Source organism: Canis lupus, chromosome 2 (genome assembly GCF_003254725.2).
Source record: "Canis lupus dingo isolate Sandy chromosome 2, ASM325472v2, whole genome shotgun sequence".
Lineage (NCBI taxonomy): Eukaryota > Metazoa > Chordata > Mammalia > Carnivora > Canidae > Canis > Canis lupus.
The window spans coordinates 79,284,690-79,309,962 of record NC_064244.1 but is presented as its reverse complement, the minus strand read 5'-3'; the positions used below and the strand labels follow the sequence as shown (position 1 = coordinate 79,309,962).

The following is a 25,273-nucleotide window of genomic DNA, read 5'->3' as shown; positions in this document are numbered from 1 at the left end:
GCGGCTGGTGCGGCCCTGCGGTCAGCGGTGACCCCGGCAGCCCCTCCCCGGGCGCCACGGCCGCCTGAGCGCCCCGTCCTCTCCCTCGCTAGCAGTCGACCGGTTCACTTTCCCCGCCCTGGAAGAGGATGTGATTTACGACGACGTGCCCTGCGAGACCCTGGATGCCCATCAGCCCGGTAGGCGGATCCGAGCGCCCGGGGCCTTGGGGGGGGCGGGGGCGGGGCCTGGGAGGGTCTGCTCGTCCGCTCCCCCCCACCCCCCCCCCGCCCCTCCCTGCCCCTGCCCCTTACCCCTGCTCCTCCCCCCTGCCCCTCCCTCCCGCCCCCTGCGCCCTGCCCCTCCCTCCTGCTTTCACCTACCGTTGCTGCGCCCTGGGCGGGTCCAGAGCCGGTGGGGGGGGTGGGGGAATTGTGGCTGCAGAGGAGGGGGTGGGGCAAACCTGCCTGCGCTGGGCTGGGCGCACCCCCAGCCCCCATAGTCACCCAGCCCCAGAGTATCACCCAGCCCCAGGGGGGAGGCACGGCCCCTGACTGTCCCCAGGGACAGCGGCCTTTGCCTGAACACATCAGGCCAGCGACGCTGCAGGTTTTGCTTGCTGGAATCTGCGGGTATCCTGGCCCCATTGTCCAGGAAAGGAGACTAGAGGCAGAGCTGGGATCTGAGCCTGGTTATTCAGACTCCCAAGTGTGCCGCTCTGTCCCCTGCCCCAGGAGGATTCGGGTGGCATCCTGTGACCCATGATGCCTATTTGCTCCCACTGTTCAGCCAACCCCTTGAGGTCTGCAGGGCAGGGCTGATGGCTCCGGTGACAGTTGCATTGAGAAGTTAAGCCACCAGCTGCAGATCACACGGCCTGTTTTTGAGGAGCTTCTAGTCTGATAGGGGCGGCCCACCATCCTTGGGCTGTGCACAGTCCAGTGGGAGAGACGTGCAGACAACATCACAAGGCCCCAGGGCCCTCAGAGCCGCACGCCTGACTCCTGTTCCTGGAACAGGGACGGGTGGGCTGACGATAAGCACATCCCTTTAGCAAGCCCCAGAGGTTCCGGGAACATCCCTGCTTGTTGCTAGTTTGAATCCAGGCAGAGGAGGGGCAAGGGCACAGTGCCTTGGGGCAGTGGGGTCTGGTCGGAAGGTCCCAGATCTCAGAGATCTGAGTGGCTTGGATTTAGCTCCCTTAGGCTGTTTCTCCCCCACCCCCGCCCCCAGAATCAAGTCAAACAACTTATCGCTAGGCCCCAGGCTTCACTGGACACTGATATGTCATCCTGCAGTTGCTAAAGGAGGTGGCCAGGATGTCGGCTCTGAGCTTTCAAACCCAGGACGGTGACCCCCATCCCAGGGCCCTCGCCCTCAGGGCTGTGGGAGGGCTGGGAGCCTGAGGCTGCGGCTGGCCCTCAGTGGGTACACTGCACAAGCAAGACTGGTGCTATTTGTTTTAGACCTGCCAGGGCCCAGCACCGACCTTCACGAACTGCTGTGGGCTCAGCGGGTGCTCGGAGAGGAGGCCATCAGGCAGGGAGCAGGGCCCCCCATACAGCCCTGGCTTCAAATCCCAGCTCTGCCATTGGTTAGGGCCTAGGGCTTGGTTCCCCTGGGCCTTGGCTTCTTCATATAAAATCAGAATATCATCCTGACCTTATGGAATATCATTCTGATGCTTTGGGGGGTGTCATACCAGAGAACTTCAGCTTCAGTCAGTTACATCTGTACAATCGGGGCAGTAGTGGGGACCTCCATGGCTTGGGAGGATGCCGTGAGATAACTGGCACAGAGCACTGAGCCGGTGGCCACGGTGTACGCTTGGGGAAGGGGAGCCATTAGTGAAGCCTGAGGCCCCAGGAAGCAGAGGGTGGGAACCAGGACCCCTGTGAGGCCCCTGAAGGCTGAGGATTTGGCTCAGATTTGGAATCTGATGACTCTTTATTGGAGATAGTCTTTCATTCATTCATTCATTCATTCACTCATTCATTTAAGAGAAAGAGAGAGTTTACAGAAGCAAGGTGGGGAGGGACCAAGGGGGAGGGACAAGCAGACTTCACTCTGAGTGCAGAGCCTGACGTGGGGCTCGATCTCAGGACCCTGAAATCATAACCTGAGCCAAAACCAAGAGTCAGTTGCTTAAGCACCTGAGCCGCCCAGGCGCCCCTGGAGAGAGTATTTGTAAATGAGCCCAGGCAATGATCGGGCTGGGAGGCCTCAGCAGAAGGCGGTGTGGTGACTGGTTGGAGCCTGGCCTAGGAGTCTGCAGCCCCTTCTCCGTGCTGTCTGACCTTGGGCCAGCCACCTGTCTTCTCCAGGCCCCTGTGTTCTTGTTTTTCTAATGAGGTGATTACTTGCACCCTATCAACCTTTCGGGCTGCAGGAAAATCCAGCAGGAGATGCGGCACCTGCAGATGTAGGTGGGTGGGAGGCCGGGGTCATGGAAGTGTAGGGAGGTAGGTACTGGAGATGCTGCCTGGGTTCTTCCTCAGAAGGAGCCCCAGGAACTGGGCTCTGCTCCTCTGCTTATGGGTCAGACAGTCAGCCCAGGCTTGTAAAGGTCACAGCCTGGTCACCAGCTGTTCCAGTCCCTGGAGACATTAGTCACTATTATTTTTGGCTTAAAAATAACCTTATGCTCCCTCCTCATCCTGAGACCTAAGTCCCCAGCTAAGCCTCATTGTGTCTGTTTGTTCTTTGGTGCCAACCTCCCAGACCCCCCACTCCCTGGCGTTCATGTGGGGTGGACGTGGGGGCCCTGGGTCAGTGGGATGACACTTGGGCTCCCCCAGAGACCCCGTGATCAAGGACCAGCTGCTCTTTGCTGAGTGCCTGCCATGTGCTAGGCTCTTTGCTACAGCTTTTGGTTCATATTTTATTTACTCGACCTTATGGCTTGCTATTATCACCATCTTGCAGAGAGGTCTCCGATAACCAAAGCTCCCTGTTCTGAGCAGATTTTTTTTTAACCCTTCATGCTATATTTCTTGTGCATGGACAAAAGCATCTTCATCTTTGCGTACCTTTTGGGGTCTGGCCTCACTTTTGTGGGACCTGCAGTTTGGTTCTTCGGGTGACAGGCCAGGAGGTGGAGCCCAGGGGGGTGAGAGTGAAGCCCGTCTCTGGGATGGAGCTGGGGCTACTTGGACAGCGGCTTTTCCACCTCTGCTTTGAAGCAGCCTCACTCCAGAGGTGACAGGGACCATGGGAGTGGCCTGGCCCTGGGGAGGACCTGTCCCTCCTGGCCAGTGGACCTTTAGCTCTTGTCCCTACTTCCCCTGTGGGGCTTAGGAAGACAAGGGGACACTCCAGGATGCTGGGTCAGGCACGCCCCCTGCTGGACCATCCGGGACCCACACGGGAAACTTAGATTTGGGGTGAGGGGTCCTTCATCATTTAATGCTCCTGACAATTTCCATTTCGCCCCTGAGGATGCTGGGGCCAGAGCTCAGGGCCCGAGGCAGGACTTGGTTTTAGGTCTTCTCTTTCCTGCTCAGCGGGTGCTCAGAGAGGAGGCCATCAGGCAGGGAGCAGGGGCCCCCATACAGCCCTGGCCATACATTCTCAGAGGCCAGGATGAGCACTCAGATCCCAGAAGAGCAAGACTGAGGAGTGGCGGGAGGGAATTAAGGAGGTTTTTGTGTGCCCGACTCATTTCTTGTGCCTTTCCGCATTTTCTCGTGTCCTCCTCACTTACCGGGTGGATGTTGTGTGGTCATCACCTCTGTTTAATGGACAAGGAAACAGAGACGGAGCTGCAGGGCCAAACCGCGACCACCCCCCACCTCCCATTTCCCACCCCCCACCCGCCTGCCTGGGGTAGAAATTGGGTCTGGTGGGCTTGTCACTGGAGCCTCGGCTCACGAGGTCTGTCCCTCGGCCCCGCAGGGGTGGAGAGGAACCTGCTCTATGAGGATGTGCACCGGGACGGAGGGCCCAGGGAGGCGGAGGACCTAGGCTGGAGCTCCAGTGAGTTTGAGAGCTACAGTGAGGACTCGGGGGAGGAGACCAAGCCAGAGGCAGAGCCTACCAAGCACCGAGTGTCCTTCCAGCCCAAGGTAAGGGGGTGGGCTTCTCTCACCCCAGCCAGGGCGCTGGGATGCCCTGGGGAGGCGGTAAGGAGGGTGGTGAGGGCAGGCGCAGACTCCTACCCAATTAGTGACCCCCAGGAATGTGCAGTGAGAGAGGACGCAGCCCAAGTTTCCTGAAAACGGGAAATGATCCCATCAGCATTGCTGTTTGACCTCGGAGAGCCCTACACCTGGAATGGGCGTGGCTACTACCTGGCACAGGTGCTCCCCCACCCGGTTCCCATGGCAGCCCTGGCAAGGGACCATGATGCTCATGGGCTCAGGTCTGGCTGCAGAATCACAGGCTCAACACAGGCTTCAGGCAGCCCAGCCAACCGATGAGAGTTGGCTCTTAGATCAAGTCAGCTTGGTCTCCCTGCCCCGCGGGGTGCATTCTGAGAAAGGTCCTCGACCCGTACAGTCCTCCGCCCTGGGCAAGTGAGCAAGGGGGCAGGAGCTGCTGTGGTTAAGACACAGTTGCCCAGAAGGCCTCTTTCCGAGGTCTTTTAAAATGCCATCCGTGCATTGGTTTCTGCCTGGAACGGGGTTCATTCTGCTGGTTTCATGGAGGAAGCCGAGAAGGCCAAGAGGAGGATGGATCGTCTGCTTCCTCCTGAGACAGGCTGCTCCTCCCATCTGTCCTGTAGAAGCCACCAGAAAGCAGATTCTGTTCAGGCTGAGAGTTGGGGTTTAATGAGAGCACTTCTTACAGGCAGGCCCTGCCCAACCAGAGGTGACGGGGTCCCGCTCAGCCTCCTTTTGAAAAGAAACAGGCAGGCAGACACCCAAAGGAGGTACAGGGTTAGAAGGCAGGGGCCCCAGGACTAGGCTGGGGTTATGGGCACCTCCTGTCCGTTTCTGAGTTTGGGGATCCCCCCTGGAGGAGGGATGCTGGCCAGAGCAGCCCTCACACCTGAATCTTCAAATCTTCAGGCAGACTTTCCTGAGCCCAGGGGGGCCTCCCAAGGCCTTGAGAAGCCTGGGAGTTGAGCACGTCTCTCTTGAACCAGTCTTGGGGCTGAGCCTCTGTGGCTGGGGCCCTGGAAAACAGCTTTGGTGTCTTGCTGGGATAAAGTTAAGCATCTACGATACCTACTGTGTGCCCAGTCATTTCTTAGGGTGTGGGCCGGGGTGCATGGGAATGGGAAGACCCAGCCCAGGCCAGGCAAACCGGCATGGCCTAGGAGGAGATACCACATATGAAGCAGTTTGTCGAAAACAAAGCCCAAACCGCCTTTCTGTAAACATGAGCCCAAGGATGTAGGGCCACAAGCCTGACACGGGTGGGATCTAACAGCCCTGGTCAGAGCCGGGCTTCTCTGGCTCAGAAACTGGAGGGGCTGGGAAAGCTGGCCCCAGCTGGAGTCATGGCCTGGGCGGAAGCCCAGGAATGGCCCTGTTCCTTTCCTGTTCTGGGAAGGGGCAGCCTGCACTGCTTTAGGGGGAAAGGGCTCTGGTTATGAAGCCAGCATGGCACTGGGTCACCCCTCAAGGTAAGGGCAGGACCTGCGCCTCTTGGCTTGGTTGGGGATACTGGGCGCAGGAAGTGCTTGAGGCGGGGGCCATGCCTTATTCTCAGCCTCTTGGGTCCTCCTTAGTCCCTTCTTGGAGGCTTTCCCGGCCCCTGGCCTTCTTGCTGGGTCCCGGGAGGGAGCCATAGACGTCTCCCAGGGGGCAGGGGGCACGGAGATGCTGAATTTGGGCTCCCCAGTGCTGGTCCTCTGACTTGCACGGGCATCAGGATCACGAGGGTAGCCTTGTCTGCGGTGCTCTGCCCTCCTGAGCTGCTTGGGGCCCACCTGCTTCCGTGTCTCGCACTGCAGCGGCTGCGTGTTTGGGGGACTACCTCTGCTTGGCTGTGCCTTGTGTGTGCTGTGGGGCCGCGGGCAGCAGAGATCTGGTGGTGTTTTACCCTGTCCTTGGGAGTCTGACGGGGGGCCTGGCCCCCCATCCAGCTGCAAGAGAGCTAGTGTAGTCCCTCCTTCAGGTGTCTTGGAGGCCAGGCCTCAGCAGGTGGATTTTTGCCAAAGAAGGTGCCTGAGGGGTCTACAGAGGGACCTCCTGGGACGCGCCTGACCTCCATGTAGGCAGGGGCCCGATCCTGTTATGTTAATAAATACCTGCTGGTTGCAGCCCATGGTCAGTGGGATTTTTTATTTCCAGTTATGGAATGGACTGCATCGGACTTTTCCTTTTTCTGACTATGACCTCTTCGTAATTAAGGTTACTGTGATGCAGCTGGCCAGGGCGCTGGGCAGAAATGCCAGCTCTGACCCCAGCCTTGCTCACTCCCCTGCTTGGATCTGGCCAGTCTGCAGCTGACCTCTGACCCTGGTTCTTCTAATCCTGAGCGAGGCAGAGGGGCAGTGCAAAGCCAGGGACTTTATGATTTTATTGTATCAATTTACAGATGAAACAAGACTCAGTTTGAACCCCAGCCTCTCCAGTGTTGGGGAGCCTGAGTAACTCTCCGAAGGACCTCTGTCCTGCTGTTTCTTTGCATTAACAGTAGTGAGCATCTGCTTAGTGTGGCCAGTTTATAAAGCAGTTCATAGGACTTTCCTAATACCCTAGAGTGGTTGGTATTATTTGCATTAAAAGTCATTTTACTCCTCAGAGGTCAGAGAGGATAAATGATAAGGTTAGGGTCACGTAACCAGTAAGCAGTAGAGCTACGACTCCATGTCGCATCTGATTTGAAAGAAGACACATTGTCCTTATGTCCATGCATGCATGCATCTGTCCATCCACCCCCCATCCATCCACTCACCCATCTATCCATCCGTCCATTTGACCAACTATTCATTCATTCATTCATTCATTCATTCATTCATTCATTCATTTATTAAGATTTTGTGTATTTATTCATGAGAGACACAGAGAGAGAGGCAGAGACACAGGCAGAGGGAGAAGCAGGCTCCATGCAGGGAGCCTGATGTGGGACTCGATCCCGGGTCTCCAGGATCACACCCTGGGCTGAAGGTGGCACTAAACCGCTGAGCCACCGGGGCTGCCCCAACTATCCACTTATTTAACAAATATTGAGCACTTATAATTTGTAAGGTAGTGTAATAATAGCTTCCATTTTTTTTGAGCACTTACTAAGTCCTGGACCCTACATGTATCGCCCATTTAACCTTCTCAGTAACTCTGTGAAGTAGTTATCATCCTGGCAACTTTGCCGGTGAGGAAGGTGTCCCTCAGAGAGGTAAAGACATTTTTTTCAGCTAGTGACTCGCGCGCGTGGGGCGATTTGCACGTAGGCCTGCCTGCCTCCAGAGTTCATGCTCTAGGGCCCTTTACTCGTCTGCTCTGGAAGTAGTACTGTCTTGGCTTTCTGTATGCTTTACCAAATATCACTATTGCTCACGCTGCTGAGGCATTTCAATGTCTATGTGTTTGTCTCTCCATCCATCCACCCACCCATCCATCCATCCGTCCATCCATCCATCCATCTTCCCAGATAGTATGTAAATTAGCCAGCCACCCATCCTTCCATCCAGTTGTCCACCTGCACTCCCCTATCCCCCCCCCGCCCCCATTTACTGGTTCCTTCCTCCAGTGGTGTGCCAGAGCCGGCTCTTCCCAGCTCCCAAGATCTAGGAACCAACTGTGTACTCTCTTTCCAACTCCACGTTCCGCGATGTCACACTGGTAGTTTGAAGTTTGCCACGGTAGGAGTGTTCACACCATGGAAATACTACAAAGCAGGGCTCTTCCTCCCGGGGAAGCCCGCGTCAAGTATTTACCAGCGCAGCCCCGCTTCCATCCGTCCGTCCACCAGTCCCAGTCATTCATCTGACTGTTCGTCTGCCCATCCGTTTACCCAGCTCTGCAGTCATCCGACCAACTTTATCCATTTGCTCACCTATCCATTTATCTGTCCGTCTATCCGCCCATCCCTCTATTGTCCATCTGTCTGTCCAGCCATCCCTCTGTACACCCAGCCACCTTCCTATGCATTTGCCCACCATCCCCCTGCCACCCACCCATCTCATGACTCACCGAGGACCTCCTGTGTCACCAGCCCCACGCTGGCCCCTGGGATGGGGGGATGCCTGAGACACAGTCCTTGTCTCCAAGCACTCTTCTCTTTCCCTGAGTAGGGCCTGGCCAGTCCCTTCCCCCTGTCCTTCCAGCAGCCGGGACCCACCCCCCGCTGCCTACTACGTGTTGGGGTGGGACGCTGCTGGAGCCGATCCCCGGCAGGGAGCCCTCCCCACGCCCCACACCCCACCTCACCTGGTCTCCTTTCTCCTCTGTTGCCCTGTTTGTCTCCTGCCGTCCCGCCTGCTCCTCGCACCTGCTCTCCCTCTGCCTGGCTGCTTGGGGGCTCCAGCTTTCTCCAGACCTGACTAGGCTAAAGGAGAGATGCGCCAGGACTAAGAAAGACATCTTGGCTTTAAGAGCTGGGGGGAGAGACATGCAGGCGCTGAAGCACAAGTACGATTGTAAGGTATTGTCTGTCCCCCCCCCCCCGTGTCCCGGCTGGGGCCCTGCAGGGGGGTTGCTGAGCCCCTGGCTGCATCGCACATCGGCGCTGGGGCCGGGGGTGCTGGGAGTCGGCACGCGTGCCCCTGCTCCCCCACTTCTTGCCTCTCTCTCTGGGCCAAACCTTAGCTGCCTTCCGGAATTCCTGGGTGGGTCTGTGGACCCGAGGGCCTGCAGAATCACCAGGGTGCTCTGGAGCGTGCAGACTCCCGAGCTCCGTCCCCAGAGATGCTGGTTCCGGAGGTCTGGACTAAGGCCCAGGGATCTGCCAATTTGATAACCATGGCGGGGGGTTAGGGTCACGGTCTGAAAACATTGGAGCAGTGAGCGATGCTGGACGTTCCTGCCCCTCTGAGCCTTTCAGAGAGATCCAGGGTAAGAAAGTCTGTAGAGAAATCACAGCACCTTCTGCTCAGAGGCGCCTCAGACTTGTGGATAATGATGACCTCGACAGCAGGAACTTCCCTTAATCGAGCACCTACTGTGTACTATGGACTTTGGAGGCCTGCAGGCCTGGCTTTGAATCCCAGTCCCACCACTTCCTGTCTGTGTGATCCTGGGCAGGCCTCTTGACCTTTCTGAGCCTTGGTTTCCTGACCTGTGAAATGGGGGCTTCGACAGTACCAGCCCCCCAGCTGGGTAGAAGAATTCGGTGAGCTCAGACCTGTAAGGTGCTCAGTGCTACGCTTGGCACCACTGAAGAGCTCAGTGGCTGGTGGCCACTGTGGTCTGTGCACCTGACGGTTCTGTCCCAGGGTGTCCGGGAGGCAGCCGTCCTACTGCTGTCACTTGGCATCAGTGAGGCTGGTGAGTGAAGTACCTGGCTGGCGGTCGTGGCGCTGGGCAGCGGCAGAGCTGGGATTCAAACCCGGGTCCGTGCATGCCAAAGCCGAGTGGGCTCCATCCTGCACCACTGCCCGGTTTGTCAGAACCCACGCCCTCCCCAGAGGAGGGGCAGAGACACTTTCTGGTTTGCACGGCCTTTGTATGGACACACCACGGGGGCCCTGTGACCCGAGGTGGGCAGGCTTCACTTCTCAGAAGGCCAAGGCCCACAGAGGAGCAGGGAGCACGTGAAGCTCAGAGTCTCCCACCAGGGTTCTCGCCCTGGCCTCCGCCCCTGGAATCAGACCCCGGCCCAGCCTCTGCACTGTGAGGATAGGTGGAGGCTGCAGGCTGACTTGGGGGCCCCTTCTGGGGTGTTCAGTGGTTGCTCTTTCTTGCCCGGGGAAATGCCAAGGGAAGACCACTTTGGGAGTTTGTAGGATAGCTTTCTGACAGGAAAGGACTGGGGTCAGAGCAGAGGTTTCTAATCTGGAGGTTGTGGACCGCCCCCCGCCCCAGCTCCCCAGAGGAGGGCGAGCATCTTTGTGCAGTCTCTGGGGTTGTCATCTGTCCTTCTCCCTAGGTTATCACGGGTGGTTATGACCCCCCCAACCCCCACCCCAAGATGCGAAGAATCACAGCTGAAAAATTGTACCATTTAGATGCAGGGAGGCCCCGAGGACTTCCCCCTTGCCCCTGCTGTTTCCAGAATGTCAGCATTGTTCCTGAAAAGCCACCACCCTGTGCCCTAGGCCTAATACCCAGTGGGTTATTTTTGCAAGGGCCCAAGGGGTGCCAGGAGTGGGGCCCCGGGGCTTGTTTGCAGGCCGGTGATAGCAAGGGCAGTGACCGGAGCCCCCCAGAGGAGTGCACCCACCTTCCTCAGGGAGCCTCAGGAAGGAGAAGAGTGTTCCAGAGAGCTGCAGGGGCCATTCCGACGGCCATGTGGCCATTTAAATTTAAGTCAGTCACAATGAAATACAGTCAGGACTCTGGGTCCTCAGTTGTACCAGCTGCTCTTCAAGTGCCAGGGGTTCCTGTGGCTGGTGGACCCCAAGTGCACACAGACGGGAGGCATTTCCATCACTGTAGGAAGTTCCGACCCATGGCACTGACCCTGTGTCGGGGAAGACCCGGAGGTTGGGGCTGGGGGCTGTGGGGTGCAGGAACCACCTAGGGGTCAGCGGCTCTGTTTGCAAGCCCTGGCTCCCCCCGGCGCTCGGGGGACCGGCTTCCCCGCGCCGGGCCCGCCGACCTCCCAAGCCTCCCATGCTGCTTCGCTTGCCGCTTGGTGTCTGTGGGTCCCTCCCCACATAGGGGCAGCTGTTCCCCACCCAGTGGCCGCTTCAGCCTCCTCTCCGCCTTCCCAGGCCTTGGCTCAGTAAGAAACTTGGCTGTTTGGGGGGCAAGGGAGGGAGGGTTCCTCACTTGGGTTTGGCAGATGGGATAGGGGTGTGTACTCACTTCCCCTAAAGTAACCACTGACATTTGCACCGGTCATTTTACTGCTCAGCATGCTTCCCTGGACTCTGTCCTTAGTCCTACAGACCCTGGCACAGCTCGGTAGGGAAACTGAGGCTCAGTGACGTTAAGTGACTTGTCCCAAGAGGTGTAGCTGGGATCTGAACCCAGGCCTCGAGTCTTTCCCCGAAAGGGAGATAGTCGGGTGAAGGCCCCTTCTTGCTGATAAAGAGGTTCCTCCAGGGTGATCCCTGGGGGCACAGATGCCCCTTCTCACCTTGTCCCAGGGTGTCTGAGCCTGGCTGTCCCTCTTGGCTTCTGCTGCCACCTCCTGGGAAGTGAAAGGGCCCTGGGGTCTTGATGTGGGCAGCTCCGGCTGGGAGGCCTGGGTGGGGCTGGTGGCCCTTGGTGGCAGGTGTCCCGGGCCTCTCTCGGCTTCTCTGATGAGCCCCTCTGCCTTTGCTCAGATGACCCAGCTCATGAAGGCTGCCAAGAGCGGGACCAAGGATGGGCTGGAGAAGACGAGGATCGCCGTCATGCGCAAAGTATCCTTTCTGCACAGGAAAGATGTGCTCGGTGAGGCGCTGTGGGGCTGGCTGGCAGGAGGCTCGGGGCTCAGCTCTGTGACCCCAGGGACGGGTGGGCAAAGTCACTTGGGGTCTGAGATCCTCTGATGGTAGGAGTTGGGGACTGACCCCCCAAATATCACTGGCTGGTCCCAGCTCGTTTCCCATCCTCTGGCAGGTATGACCCACCTCTTTTTGGGGGCGGTGGGGCCCCTCCCTTCAGCGTCCCTGCCCCTGGTCTCTGTCCTGGCAATCTTGACCTCCTGCCTCTCATGCTGCTCGGCTCACCCGGCCTCCTCTTTGAAGGCTCCCGCTCTTCCCTTCCTTTATCCACTGTCCATCTGTCCACCAGCCAATATTTATTGAACACCCACTAAGGGCCGTACCCCGTGCTGGGTGCAGGGCCACCGAGATGAACGAAGCGGCATTTCCTCTGGGACTTCCTGGCGCAGTGGGGGGCAGGCCTATAAACAGGAAGTGACCACAGTGGCTGACGAGCAGCGGTGAGGAACCATGGCAGGAGCTTGGAGGAGCCCAGTGCACGTGAAGGGTCAGGGAAGGGCTGAGAGCAGGAGGACGAGGAGACGCAGGTCAGCCAGGTGGCAGGGAGGGGGGCAGGGACCGGGTGCCCCGGGCAGAGGAGCAAGCCTGTGCAAAGGCCCGGGAGCGGGGCAGTAGGAGACATTCGAGAAATGATCTTCGCATATGTCAACATTTATCGAGGATTCGCCGTGTGCTGGGCGCTCTCGTGATCTTCCAGCTCCTTGCTTCATCCTTGTAAACACCAGACCGTGCATAGGACTGTCCTGTTCCCATTGGGAGATGAGCCAGTAGGCACAGGGAGGTGGCAGAGGCTCCAGGTGGCTGGAGTGAGGGGTGGGGGCGAGAGATTGGCTCCAGGCCAGCCCAGATATTCAAGCCAGGGAGAACTTTGAGACTCGGTGCCCTCCGTTTTCTCATCTGTACAATGGGGCTACTGTGGCACCTCTCTCCGCAGCCGTGGTGCGAAGGCCCGAGGTAGCGCGTGGAAAGACCCTGGCGTGGCTCCTGGCTGCTGTGTGGCAGATGTCATCCTCCGTAGGCGGTCACTCAGTGGAGGTGTTTGGTGCTAGGACAGCCCCTCGCGGTGTGGGTTCAGATCCCGGCTCCAGGGCCCCCTGGCTACGTGACCTTGCTTAGTCCTTTCCCTCTCAGAGCGGCTGGTTCTTCATCTGTGAAATGGGTTTAACCCCACCCTTGCAGGCACTTGATGCAGCACTAAACCTCTGGGGGAGCCCTGGCCCCCGACGAGGGAGGGGACAGGCCGAGGAGCCCGAGGAGACTTGGTGGAGCGGCCCGGAGGCAGGACAGGGTGGCCAGGCTGGTTGGCTGGGAGCTGTTCCTGGTCACCGTCCCCACCCCCAGACGGGCCGGGCTGCCGGCAGGCTCTCCCTAAGCCCTCCCCACCCCGCCCGCCAGCCCGGAGCCTTGCCTAAAGTGACCCTCCCACCAGAGGCGTTATTAATAGCCACGGCAGGGCTCGGATCACTGGCCAAGAATGTTACCCAGTGGCGCATGGGCGAAGAGGAAGCCGCGGGGCCGGCGGCTGGGGTGGGTGCGGAGTGATGCCCGGGGTACCATGTGGGCCGGGCAGGAGGGCCTTCACCACCCCCACCCCCACACTGTCGTCCGCTGTCCCTCCTCCTCCTCCTCTTCTGTCTCCTGCTCAGGTAAGGGCCTGCCTGGGTGTCCCTGCCCCCTGGGCCCTTGCTCAAGGGTCGCCGTCACTTCTTTCTTCCTGGCTCCCCCGCAGCACCCTGCTGGCCGCCACCACTGGGTTTCAGAGCACGAGCAGCTAGGGTCCCGTCTCCCTGCGCCTGCGTCTCTCTTGTGGGGACAGAGCCCTGCACTCTCCCTGACCTCCGTCTTTCCGTCGGCCCCAGGCTCTGTCTCCTGCCCTCCGTCCCAGAGCTGCCCCCAGTCTTGTCTGCATTGTCTAGTTGAACTTTTTCCCTTTGGGTCGATCTACTTTTTTTTTTTTTTTTTGGTTAAAAACACACAGCAAACACCCCGTTCTCTTGGGGCTTTCTTCCCCCTTTGGGCATCCAGAAGAACACTATTTTTAGTGCATAGTGATGGAGACACGGACAGCCTGGCTTTTGCTGGGCCAGAAGCAGGCGGGTCTGAGCAGGGACAGTGACTTTGGCAGAGTCCTTCCTGAGAGCTGGTGCGCCAAGGCATGCTGCTTTGTGCTCCCTTGCTCTCCCCCCTTTATTTTTTTACTTTATTTTTTAGAAGATTTTATTTATTTATTCATGAGAGACACAGAGGGAGGCAGAGACACAGGCAGAGGGAGAAGGAGGCTCCCTACAGGGAGCCCGATGCAGGACTCGATCCCAGGACTCTGGGATCATGAGCTGAGCAGAAGGCAGATGCTCAACCGCTGAGCCCCCCAGGTGCCCCTTCCCTTTATTTATGGTCAGAGGAGCACAGCAGTGAGTGACCCTCTGTGGCCCCAGGACCCTGGCCCAGGGTGGTTCCCAGCTCCTGGGGTCTGAGCAGGGTATGTTATCCTTGCTTTTGTATGTGTCACCGGCCTGTCTGACTTTCCAGGTGACTCGGAGGAGGAGGACATGGGGCTCCTGGAGGTCAGCGTCACGGACATCAAGCCCCCGGCCCCGGAGCTGGGCCCCATGCCAGACGGCCTGAGCCCTCAGCAGGTCTGTGGGCAGAGCCGGGGGTGAGGGTCTTTAGGGGAAGGGGTGGTTGGGGTCCCGCGAGTCCGGGCCTTGAAGGGGGAAGTGCCAAGCGGGGCCTCCACCAGCGTCTTCTCTCCTCACCAGCTGCACAGACTTCCAGATTAGACCCTGCAGGTCCCAAGCTCTTGTCCCCGGGGATGGTGGGCCTAGCATTTGGAGTGCTTGCTTCCCACCCCAGGGTGACCAGAGAACTCCCAGCTTAGCGTTTCACACGAAGGTGTCGTTTGCAGGAAGGGGCTGCAGTGACAGAAGGAGCGCTGAGCTAACCCAGCTGGGGAGACTCGGGAGGGGCCGGCCCGCCCTCCGTCCACGAGCTTCTCCCGGGCGCTGGGGCCTGTGGGCGAGGCATGGGGACCCGGTGGCTGGGCTCTGGGCCCACGCAGAGGCATGTCGTCAGGTCGGCTGTGCCAGCCATGAAACGGGGTGGGGAAGCCCCTGACTTGCCGCAGCTGCGGGGACGCTGAGCAAGTGGTGGCCGGGCAGCAAGCGCCAAAAGGGATTTGCCCCTCCTGTGGTTGGCAGAAAATCCTGATGTTTGGCCTTTTTTGGACAACCAGGGGGATGAGATGTGGCCACACCTCGTGGTCCCTCTGCCTGGCCACCCCTCCCCCGGCACTGAGGTGTGACCCCTGCCCCTGCACCGTGAGCCCCTCGGAGCTGTTGGAGCCGGCGTGAGCTCCTCTTCCTGGCCTTGCCAGGTCTCTCTCCTCAGGAGCCTCTTGGTCTCCTGATCGGGCAATAGACACTGTAGGCCGGTGGCTCCCAGAGGGGAGTGTCCCCGCCGGGGTGTTCGCTGTGTCTGGTGAGGCTTGTGGCTGTCACAACTGGAGGCGGTCCTGGAGGCCTGTGGGCCGGGCCCAGGGAGCTGCTTCTGTCCTTCAGTGCACAGGACAGTCCCCACAACAGGGAGTCGCCCGGCCCGAGTGTCCACGTGCTGGGGTCAGGAACTCTGCTCTGGGAGTAGCTTGGGCACCTGGGGACCGTTGACAGAGCACCCGCTGGTGGGGGTGGCGGGAAGGCTGGTGGCCTGGCCCGTCCCAGAGCCACCGGGCTGTGTGGGCCATGGGCAAGCCTGGGGGACAGTGGGGATTGCTGGGAAGGGCGTGCCGGGGGCAGGATGGAGGTGTCCGGGAGGAGCAGGGGGACATAGTGGTGGGGACCTGGACCGATGTTCAGGGCGGCTGTCGGGGCACGGTGGGGTCGGTCACCCTCCCAGCCACGGACCAAGTGGACAGGCTCCTGCCTCAGACACCTCTCCACGGCGCCTTTTGTGAGCTCTGTCCTGGCTTTGGGGGACAGCGGAATCCCCTGGGATGCTCTAAAAACCCCGATCCCCAGGCAGTGCCCCAGATGGACTCAATCAGGTTGTCTGGGGTGGCGGCTGGGTGACAGGAGTTTTAAAGATGCCCACATCCCCCCCACCGCCCCTGCCCCCTCGGCGCTGCCCACCTGTGCTGGTCAGGTGTGCTAGGCGGGCTGCACCTGAGGGCATGTGGGTTTGGGCAGAGGAGAGAAGGGGCCAGCGGGAGGGAGCGGGGAGGGGCGGGGTGTGTGGCTTGCAGCGGAGCCCCCTCGGTGGGTGGGAGGGCGCCCAGCCTGCCTGGGGCAGAGGGGTTGGTGGAGGGGGCATCTACTCGCAGTGGGAGCTGAGATCTCTGTTCTACCTCAGAAAGGATTTTCTCCTCGAGTTGTCCAAGGGTGGGGGTGCCGCCTGGCCCCGTGGTTCCCTGTCCCTGGATGTACGTGAGCAGAGGCCTGGTGGGGCACTCGAGCCCCGGCACCCCACAGCCCCCTCTGCGGCCGCCCGGGCTCTGGAGGGAAATGGGCGCCTGTGGGTCCCAGGGGTCCCAGGGGCCGGCTCTGGGAGGGACGGGTCCCTTCTGTCGCTGTCAGCTCGCCTTCCCGCCACACCCAGGCTCTGCACGCATCGGGTGCGGGCACTGACCGTGCTTTCTGGCCCGAGCAGGTGGTCCGGAGGCACATCCTCGGCTCCATCGTGCAGAGCGAAGGCAGCTACGTGGAGTCTCTGAAGCGGGTGCTCCAGGTACCGGTCCAGGGGCCTCTGGGGGACAGCGGGGACGACCCCAGAGGGACACTTTATAGGGGTGCTGGGGACTGCGAGTGGTTTTAAAGGGAAGGGGCCACAGGCCAGCACTTTTGTGAGGACAGCAGGAGTTCCCGATGGGGGACATTTCGGAAGCAAAGCTGGGGGGCTGCCAAGTGAGGTGCACCCTGTAGAGCGGAGCGTGTCCCTCCGTTGTCCTCCCCTCTCCGGGAGCCCTGGGGCAGGTCGTGTCTCCCGTCCTCCTGCGGCCCCACCCCAGGCCTCGAGGCTGGAGCGGATGCCCCCCCTCCCCGGCTGCAGGATGCCCAGGCGTTGCCACGTCCATGCGTGCGTGACCCGGCTAACCGTGCCCACCTGGGCTGCGGTCTGCACTCCTGACGTGCTGAATCGTCTGGGATGCCACGGCTCAGGGAGAGGCCCCCGCGGAAGACCATTGTCGGGGTGCCGGGGTGTGCGACACCCTCCTCTCCCCCTCCTGAGTTCGGGTCCACAGCAGGGGAACCCAGGGGTCAGGCAGGGAGAGACGGAAATGTCGCTGTGTTCCTGCTAGTGGCTCTGGCCCGGGGGCCGAGGGAGCGCGCTGTGACCTCGCCGCCACCTCTCCGGTCTGCAGGCTGGCTCGGTCGGAGGCAGAGCTGGATGCGGCCAGCGGGGCCTCGGGGCTGCCTCCACGGGGCTCCTTGCGGGCGTCTTCCTCCCAACCCCGCTCAGCACCCACGTCACGGGGTGGGTTGTGGGCGGGCAAAGGCTGGGCCGGGAGTGGTACGTTCACGGAGATCCTTCCAGAAGGACAGGTGACCAGTGAGGGATAAGTGCCCCCCACAAAGGTCTGCCGTGGCCTGCCGAGTTCTGATGGGCCTTTCCAGGGTGCCATAGGGCAGGGGTGGGAGGGGCTATGGCCTGCCTTTGGGGCGCTCACCCCGCTGGTCCCGCAGGATTACCGCAACCCCCTGATGGAGATGGAGCCCAAGGTGCTGAGCGCCCGCAAGTGCCAGGTGGTCTTCTTCCGCGTGAAGGAGATCCTGCACTGCCACTCCATGTTCCAGATAGCCCTGTCGTCCCGCGTGGCTGAGTGGGACTCCACCGAGAAGATTGGGGACCTCTTTGTAGCTTCAGTAGGTATCCCCACACTCTCCCTCCCCACTGCGCCCCCACAGGGTGAAAACCACAGCTCTGACCTGGGTGTCCTTTGGGCCGCTTCCTGCCGCCTCTTGGTCACCTGTCCAAGCCAGCGAGGTCGGGGGTAGCGGGGCCTGAGTGCCTGGCCGCAGCTGGGTGGGCATCACACCTCTAGTCGGTCCTTGGAGATGTCCCCGGGTGTGGTGCTGGTGAAGCCAGCTGGCTGTCCTGGCCCTGCCGCGGGGTGGGGGGCAGCACCGCACCCCTAGGAGGCCAGACACCGGGCAGCCCCCGCCGGTCTGCAGCCTCCCTGCTGAGCACTCGCACGGTGGCCACCATTTGAGCTGCTCGCCCAGACCGAGGCCTTGGCCCCCAGAGGATGCTGCAGGGCATCGGGCAAGCGCACTGGATTGTGCTCCAGGAGGCCCGGCCGGGTCCCAGCTCACTTTTGTGACCTCGGGCAGCTCCAGGGCTCTCTCTGGGCTCAGGTCCCCATCCGAAGGGGACTCTTGGGTTTTCCAAACTGATGTCTGTGAGCCCCAGAGAGATTCAGGGAGTGTGGGGGGTTATGTGAGTGGAACTCCACTTTGATCTGTTTTGGGTAGTTGGGTTCCCCTAAAAGAAAAAAATAGTGTTTGGAAAATCTCAGCACTTGGCAGATCTGGGGCCCTGGTCAGTGTGCCCAGGGCCTGGGGGTGGAGGGCCAGGGCGCTTTATTTCCTGGGGGTGGTGAGGAAGGGCGTGTGGGATGGGGGTCATGCCTGCCCCCGCCCCTTCTCCGTCCACCGTCCAGGGCTGCTCTGCTGCAGGAGGAGGGGGGTCCCCTGTCCCCTGGCTCCACCTCTTCCTCCCTGGGACCACTGGGCGTCTCCCGCCTCTTGGAGCCGGTTTCCTCCCCTCAGTGGGGTGATGGGTTTCTTCACCTCCGGGCCGGCTGTGACCCTCTGGGGAGCCAGTAACCCCCTCCCCTCGCGTCGAAGTGACCCTCCCTCCCTGCCCCCGCGTCCATTTCAGTTCTCCAAGTCCATGGTGCTAGATGTGTATAGCGACTACGTGAACAACTTCACCAACGCCATGTCCATCATCAAGAAGGCCTGTCTCACCAAGCCCGCCTTCCTCGAGTTCCTCAAGGTGGGCCAGCGGGGGTCCGGGGCCCCTCTCGGTGGCTTTTTCAGAGGACAGAGGGCACTGTGGCCCGGCCTTGGGTGTCACATCATTGCTTTGGCCTGGAAGCCTCCTCTCTTTTGTTTGGGACATCCCCCGTCCCATGGGAAAAGGATCCCTCTTACCCCCCAACCCCCAGGACGAGGGTAATAATGAGTCAGAGGGTCTGTGAGCAGCTTGGGAAGCTGGAGCTGTGCCAGGTGGAAGGGGGGGCTGGTGACCTCTTGGATGGGTGAGGTGACAGCAGGTGGGCCTGGCGGTGTTGGGGCTGTGTCCCTCTGTCAGCCTGGGTCTGGGTGGGTCTTCGGGTATGGCTCAGGTGGTCACCGGGCTGATCCCTCTTCCTCATCTGTGAAAGGGCGAGGGAAATCCCTCAGGGGGGTATCTTGGGGACTCTGTGGGAGAATGGAGGTAAAAGGACCAAGGTGGGGATCCCTGGGTGGCGCAGCGGTTTAGCGCCTGCCTTTGGCCCAGGGCGCGATCCTGGAGACCCAGGATCGAATCCCACGTCGGGCTCCTGGTGCATGGAGCCTGCTTCTCCCTCTGCCTGTGTCTCTGCTTCTCTCTCTCTCACTGTGTGCCTATCATAAGTAAATAAAAATTACAAAAAATAAAAAAAAAAGAAAAAAAGAAAAAAAAGGACCAAGGTGTCAGGTAGCCATCAGGTGAGTTAGACTCAGACCTTGCTGTGCTCAAGAAGCGTGCTGCCTAGGGAGGGTGTGGGTGGGCGAGGTGCAGGGGGAGCCAGAACCTCAGCCGAGGGACCCACTGCCCCAGGCCAAGAAGGTCAGGGGGCTTTTCAGTGGAGTGTCCTCTAACATGGGTCCTGGTGGGGGTGGGGGGGAGTGGAGGGGAGGGGACCATGGGGTTGTAACAGGTAGAGACAAAAAAGGGCGTTCCACGTCCAAGGGTCGGGGACAAAGGTTAGAGGCAGGAGGGTGGGGATGGGCAAGTCTGGTTGATCCTGGGAGCCCCGGGTGCCTATCAGGGAGTCCCAGGGGAGAAGGCCCAGACGCAGCTGAGTCAGTTTGGATGGTCCTGGGTTCTGAGGCCCCAGGGCTAGGCCCTTGTGTTTCAGGTGGTGGGAGCCACTGAGGAGTGTGGGGCCTGGGCAGCTGGAAGTGGAGGCTGGGAGGGAAGCTGAGGCAGCAGCCTGGGTGGCAGGGCATGAGGGCTGGAATCAAGGTGACAGGTGTGTGGCTGGGGCACTGGCCTGGGCTCCTTCCAGAGCTCCGGGTTCTTGGATAAACTGCTCAATCTCCCAGTTATGCTTTTGTCCAGAGGCCTTAGCATGACTGCTCCAGTCTCCCCAGGCCTAGGGGCTGTACAGGGGACCCTGGTGGTGGCAGAGAGCCCTGGCTGGGGAACCAGGGACGCTCGGGGGCTCTTCTCTCAGGCCTGAGGCTCAGCAGGGTCCTGGGTCCCGGGGAGAGCCCAGGACGGGCGGCGTCTGCCCTCTGGGCTGCTCAGCGCCCCTGCAGACCGGGAGGGGGGGGTCCGTGAATGATCCCGCCTCCTCTCCAACAGCGGCGGCAGGTGTGCAGCCCGGACCGCGTCACGCTCTACGGGCTCATGGTGAAGCCCATCCAGAGGTTCCCACAGTTCATCCTCCTGCTTCAGGTACCACTCGGGATTCCAGCAGCCGTGGACCTGCAGGGTGTGGGCTGGGCTGGCGCAGGCCTCCTGGGCTGGGGGCTTCCCATCCGTCATCCACAGCCGTCCATCTGCCGTGGACCGTGCGCAGGACCCACAGTCCCCTCTCCCTCTGCTCCTGGGGTGGAACGGGTCATGTTGGCTCCCCGGCGTGGACGGCTGGGTGACTGGTGATGGCAGGAGCCCAGCTTACAGGACGGGAGCCAGGGCCCGTGGACACCCAGGCCCTCGGGGGTCCTGGCATTGGGGAGATGCTCAGTAAGTGAGCTGACTTTGACCCGCTTCAGGCTTCTAGAGGGAGCGTTAGTCCCGTCCCAGGTCCCCAAGAGCTTGGGACACCTCCCCCGATTGCCGAGGGCCCTCAGTGGGGGTGAGGCCCCCCTCCAAGCTGGGCAGGGGCCCTGCCAGGCCGAGGACCCCCGCCGGACTTTCCTCTCTGTCCTCAGAGCTGCCGGCTGCAGGAGGGGGCTCTCACCTCAGCACACTGCTGATCAGTGAATTAGAGCTGGATCCGCATATTTATTTTATTTTTTCGTTCATTAGCTGTTTCTTGCGGCCTTGCTCTCTGCCAGGTACCATGTGTCCTGGCCCTTCAGCCCGGGTCTCTGCGGGAGGTGGGAGGGGAGGCCTTGATTCCCAGGCCAGGGGAGGGCCTGCTGGGGTGGGGTTCTCAGCCCTGGCTGTCTCGGGTCCCGGCAGGACATGCTGAAGAACACGCCCAGGGGCCACCCCGATAGGCTCTCCCTGCAGCTCGCCCTCACCGAGCTGGAGACGCTGGCCGAGAAGCTCAATGAGCAGAAGCGGCTGGCCGACCAGGTGGCCGAGATCCAGCAGCTGACCAAGAGCGTCAGCGACCGCAGCAGCCTCAACAAGGTGAGTGCGGGGGGGTGGGGGCCCACCTGCCAGCCTTCACCTGCCCTGGCAGCCTGTGGCACCTGTCGCTCCGCCTCCTCCCGCAGCTGCCCACCTGGCGGTGCTCTCCGAGGGCGGGGACTCCTGGACTCTCAGGCCGCACACCTTGCCTTGACGGTTAGAGTCCCCACTGCGCCCCGGCGGTTATTACGATTCATGGTATTTTCGGATAAAAGCCGATTTTGTCCATCGGTGTCATTGCCAGGAAAGGCACCAGAAGTGACAGTCTAGCACTGTGCTTACACACGTAGGCTCTGGGCTCAGGATCTGGGTTTGAATCTGGATTTTGCCAGTGGTGCTCACTGTGTGGCCTCGGGAATCACCCAACCTCTCTGAACCTCACTTGTTCCCTCGGAAACGAGGAGAGCTCAGCGGTGCCCACCCCAGGGCTGCTGCGAGGCCAACGGGGGAGTCCTTGAGATAAGGGGACTGTCGTCGTCACTAGAAGAAAGAGGAAAACTTTCATGCTGTGTTTTGTCTGGGGTTGCAACTCAGAACATTTTAGTACAAAAAAAAAAAAAAATCTTGCAAAACTTTCAAACGAGTCCGTAGAGAACCTTGTTTTCAAAACACAAGCCCTGTGCCCAAAAACATCGTCACCTCGAGCCACCTGTTGGTCCCCATGATGTGAGGTGCTTGAAGCCGTACCCAGACCTGGAAGGCCGTGTACCCTGGGTCCCTCCTGTTTTCACCTGCCGGAGGGCGGAGGTTGGTGGGGATGGCTCAGGATGAGGCACGGAGGCAGGGACAGTGGCTGTTCTCTGGGGGCAGAGACATTGTACGGGGTCATCAGTGGGAGGTGTCCACATCTTTTGGGGGAAAACCGGGGGCCTCCTGGTTCTATGGGCCTCAAAAACAGAAGTAAGGCCAGTGACTAAGGCCAGTGAGATTTCAGCCACGTGGGCTGGAACTTTCTAAGAGTACAGGAAGCTCTGCCCAGAGGACAACAACCCTTCCAGGTGAACTGCACTTCACAGTGTATAGTACTAATGTGTTCCGGGATCTTTGATCTTCAGCACATGCCTGCCAAGTTGGATGGGTTCGCCTGCAGGGTCCCTTGCAGTTCTAAGCTTCAGGGGTCCTACAGCTTATTTGTTTTGTTTTAAGGTTTTATTTCTTAGAGAGAGTGAGTGTGTATGTGTGCATGAGTGGGGGGCAGAGGGAGAGAGGGAAGCAGACACCCTGCGGAGCAGGGAGCCTGATGGATGTGGGACTCGATCCCAGGACCCCAAGATCATGACCTGGGCCGGAGGCAGATGCCTAACCGACTGAGCCACCCAGGTGCCCCCAAGAGTCCTACATCTTAAGACTGTCCCTCCTCAGGCCAAATTCAGGCTCTACAGGTGCCTTTTAGCCCACACAGTATTTCTAAGAAGCTGCAATCAATTGCCATCCCTTAAAACTGGAAAGCTGTCCCATAAGATCCAGACCGGTAGGTCTTCTTAAAGGGTTGGAAGAGCTGGCACGCTGGTCCACCTTCCCGCAGGCCACTGGTCCCCTGGGTAGCAGCTGCCCATTTCCCCTTGGTCCCAGTCCCTCCTTGCCTCCAGGCAGACTTCCTAACCAGCCCCACACCAGCCCTCTGTTGCATAATGTCTCTAGAAAAACAACCTTTGGGCCAGTCTGGCACCTGCACGGATACCCCATGGTCTCTGCACTGGGGAAGTGTCTCCTGTCCCGTCCTGTGGCCCCCTTCTCTGTAGCCGAGAGGGTTTCTCTTGCTTCAGCTCGCACACCTGTGCCGCGGCCAGGGGAAGAGCTGGCTCGGCAGGAGGAAATCCTTCTCCGCGGCCCCTGCTCTGGGCAGATCCACTGTTCTCGTCTGCTCTGTCCCCCACGGGGACCTGGGCAGTAAGGAGCCGTAGTCACTGGCTGGAGGTCAGGAAGCCCTGTTTGATGTTGGGCAAGGAACCAAAAGCTCTGAGCCTCAGTTTCTCCACCTGTCAGGTCGGTGTGCGGGGGGGCATTTCCTAGACATGTGGGATGTGATGGTGGCAGCGAGGTGGCTGCACGCTGCACCCACTCCTGGCCACCCCCGTCCCTTGGGCAATCTCGGCCTCTTCTGAGACGAGTCCGGTGATTTTCCTCTTGCAGTCCATCACCCAGGGGAAAGCGGAATTGAAACTGGGTGCGCCCCAAACGGAACCCTGCCGGCTGTTTCAAAATGTGCCTGCTCAGGACCCTCCAGGGAGGTGTTTGTGCAATATCCGTTTTTTTTTTCTTCCCCCCTTTTATCTGCCTATGGGGCAGGGACATGGTTGCCAGAAGCCCGGGGGACTTTCCTTCCAAGTTTTAGGTCATGGCACACTTGGCAATCTTCGACGGGGCCTGCTGTCCAGGGTTCCAGTCTTGTTTTCATGAGCTGGCGTCTGCTTGTTGGTGGAGGCGGTGGCGTGGGGCAGCCCGGCTTTAGCAGTCACGAGAGGCCTCCTGAGGGACCCTGAGTCATTTTTGTGTTGGGAGCAGTGGAGCCTCCCGACCCCTATCACACCCAGCTGGGTGCCCAGTGCTGGGACAGCGCATGCGGCCTGGCTGCATCGTGCGCCGCCGCTTGGCAAGCCACTCTGCCTCTGGAACCTTGGCTTCCTCCCCTGGGAATGGGGGTGGCCTCGGGGGCTGCAGAGCTGGTTAAATGGGAAGTGGGGTACCTAGTGCCAAGTGCAGTGCCCGGCATGCCGTGGGCATTGGTGCCATTCAGGTTTCTGTATCAATCTGGGGAACATGGTTCTAGAAGAATGACAGGGCAGTGTCTCGGGGGAAGGGGAGGAGGCTTGGGGTGAGAAGGGAGGGGAGGATGCCTCTTGTCATTGGAGTCGTGGGTTTTGGGCATGACTCTTGCTGAAAATTCTCTTCTCCTTTGTTTTTTTTTTTTTTTTTTTTTAAATCGCTGTCAGTAAAAAGCTGTTTTCCCGGGAGGTCCCTGGGTGTGATGGTGGTCCCGGTGCTGGCAGGGGGTTCTTGGTGTCCAGCCTGAGATCGGCAAACGCCTGCTCAGATGCCTGAGGCTTGAAGGTCTTCTGCGTCCTCAGAGGGTCACCTGGTTGAGTGGCGGCCGATCTGTGCGACCCCCCGTCGTGAGGCCAGGCTGCCCGGGGCTGTCCAGCTGAGGGTGCGGAGATGGGACGTCCTCCAGGCCCGCAGTGGCCCCGGGCAAGGCCGTCACAGACAGCACAGCCCCGGGCAGGGCCCGCTTGCTGGGCCTGTGAGCAGGGCCACCGCCCGGGGCTGGTGCTCAGGAGGGCCCCAGACGTGGCTGGATGTTCCGCTGTCACTGTCATGAAATCCTTAATGACATTTGAACGAGGGCTGCATTTTTGCCTTGTGCTGGGCTCGGAAAATGAACGTCGCCAGGCTCGGTCAGGCGTTACCTGGGTGATCTGAGCGGCGGATACCGCCCCACTTGACAGCTGAGGAAGCTGGGTTGTGGGCAAGTGCAGGGACCTGCCCGAGGGCTTTGTCGCAGGCGAGAGAGGAGCCAGGGTGGGAGCCTGCACCGCGGCGGGGAGGGTTGCCAGGCTGGCTCACCTGAGGGGGGTGCTGGCCACGGGCGAGGGGCACGGTCAGAGGCCCTCGCCTCCTCCCCGGGGCCCCTCATCATGCCAGGGGAGGACCCCGTCCTCCGCCTCCCCCAGCCCTGGTCCCTTCTGCGCGCAGCGAGAGGATGCTGGCTCTCGGGCACGGTGACGTCCGCGGAGCGGCCCGTGTGCGGGGCTGGCGTTGACTCGGCTCCGTCTCCCCCTCGCAGCTGTTGACCTCGGGTCAGCGGCAGCTGCTCCTGTGTGAGACGCTGACCGAGACCGTGTACGGTGACCGCGGGCAGCTGATCAAGTCCAAGGAGCGCAGGGTCTTCTTGCTCAACGACATGCTGGTCTGCGCCAACATCAATTTCAAGTAAGTGCGGTAGGGACCCCCCTGTTATGCCGCGGCTCCTGGCCTGGCCTCTTGCCGGGGGACCCACGTTTCAGACATTCCGGCCTCCACCTCCGTCCCTCGCGGCCTGCTCTGTCCCTAGTCCCCAGAGCTGGAGAGCACCCGGGGGGCTCGCGGGGAGCCAGCCCCGGCCTTTGGGCCAGCAGCTGCCCGTTGTGCAGGGTGATCTGTTCTGGAACGCCGCCGCCCTTGGTACCTGAACAGCTCCCCGGGTTTCAGCCACACTGAGATTCAGGGGATTGGGCTCCCACGGCCCAGAGCATTGTGTCCCCCACAGAGCCTGGCTTCCTGGTT

General features: G+C 60.4%; 1 protein-coding gene and 1 long non-coding RNA gene across 17 annotated transcripts in view; one reads left to right on the top strand and one right to left on the bottom strand.

The window, feature by feature from the left end:
* Nucleotides 1–25,273, top strand: part of ARHGEF10L (Rho guanine nucleotide exchange factor 10 like) — a 159,088-nt gene that overhangs the window by 74,229 nt on the left and 59,586 nt on the right. For 13 of the 16 annotated variants that reach the window (XM_049106683.1, XM_035713176.2, XM_049106694.1 and 10 more), the window contains 11 exons: nucleotides 93–179; nucleotides 3,874–4,043; nucleotides 8,395–8,511; nucleotides 11,300–11,408; nucleotides 13,991–14,097; nucleotides 16,103–16,180; nucleotides 17,137–17,316; nucleotides 18,335–18,451; nucleotides 20,012–20,104; nucleotides 20,837–21,010; nucleotides 24,795–24,940. In XM_049106683.1, the coding sequence (XP_048962640.1) occupies nucleotides 93–179; nucleotides 3,874–4,043; nucleotides 8,395–8,511; nucleotides 11,300–11,408; nucleotides 13,991–14,097; nucleotides 16,103–16,180; nucleotides 17,137–17,316; nucleotides 18,335–18,451; nucleotides 20,012–20,104; nucleotides 20,837–21,010; nucleotides 24,795–24,940 (1,378 nt within the window). Of the gene's footprint in view, nucleotides 1–92; nucleotides 180–3,873; nucleotides 4,044–8,394; nucleotides 8,512–11,299; nucleotides 11,409–12,915; nucleotides 13,108–13,990; nucleotides 14,098–16,102; nucleotides 16,181–17,136; nucleotides 17,317–18,334; nucleotides 18,452–20,011; nucleotides 20,105–20,836; nucleotides 21,011–24,794; nucleotides 24,941–25,273 lie in introns of those variants that run through there. The other 3 variants (XM_049106695.1, XM_049106696.1, XM_025448244.3) reach the window with 2 other exon arrangements.
* On the bottom strand, nucleotides 1,908–11,332 carry LOC118353941 (uncharacterized). The gene is made up of 2 exons (XR_004813666.2): nucleotides 8,298–11,332; nucleotides 1,908–4,696 (listed from the first exon to the last, which is right to left on the bottom strand). It is a non-coding gene; the product is annotated as an uncharacterized LOC118353941 (long non-coding RNA).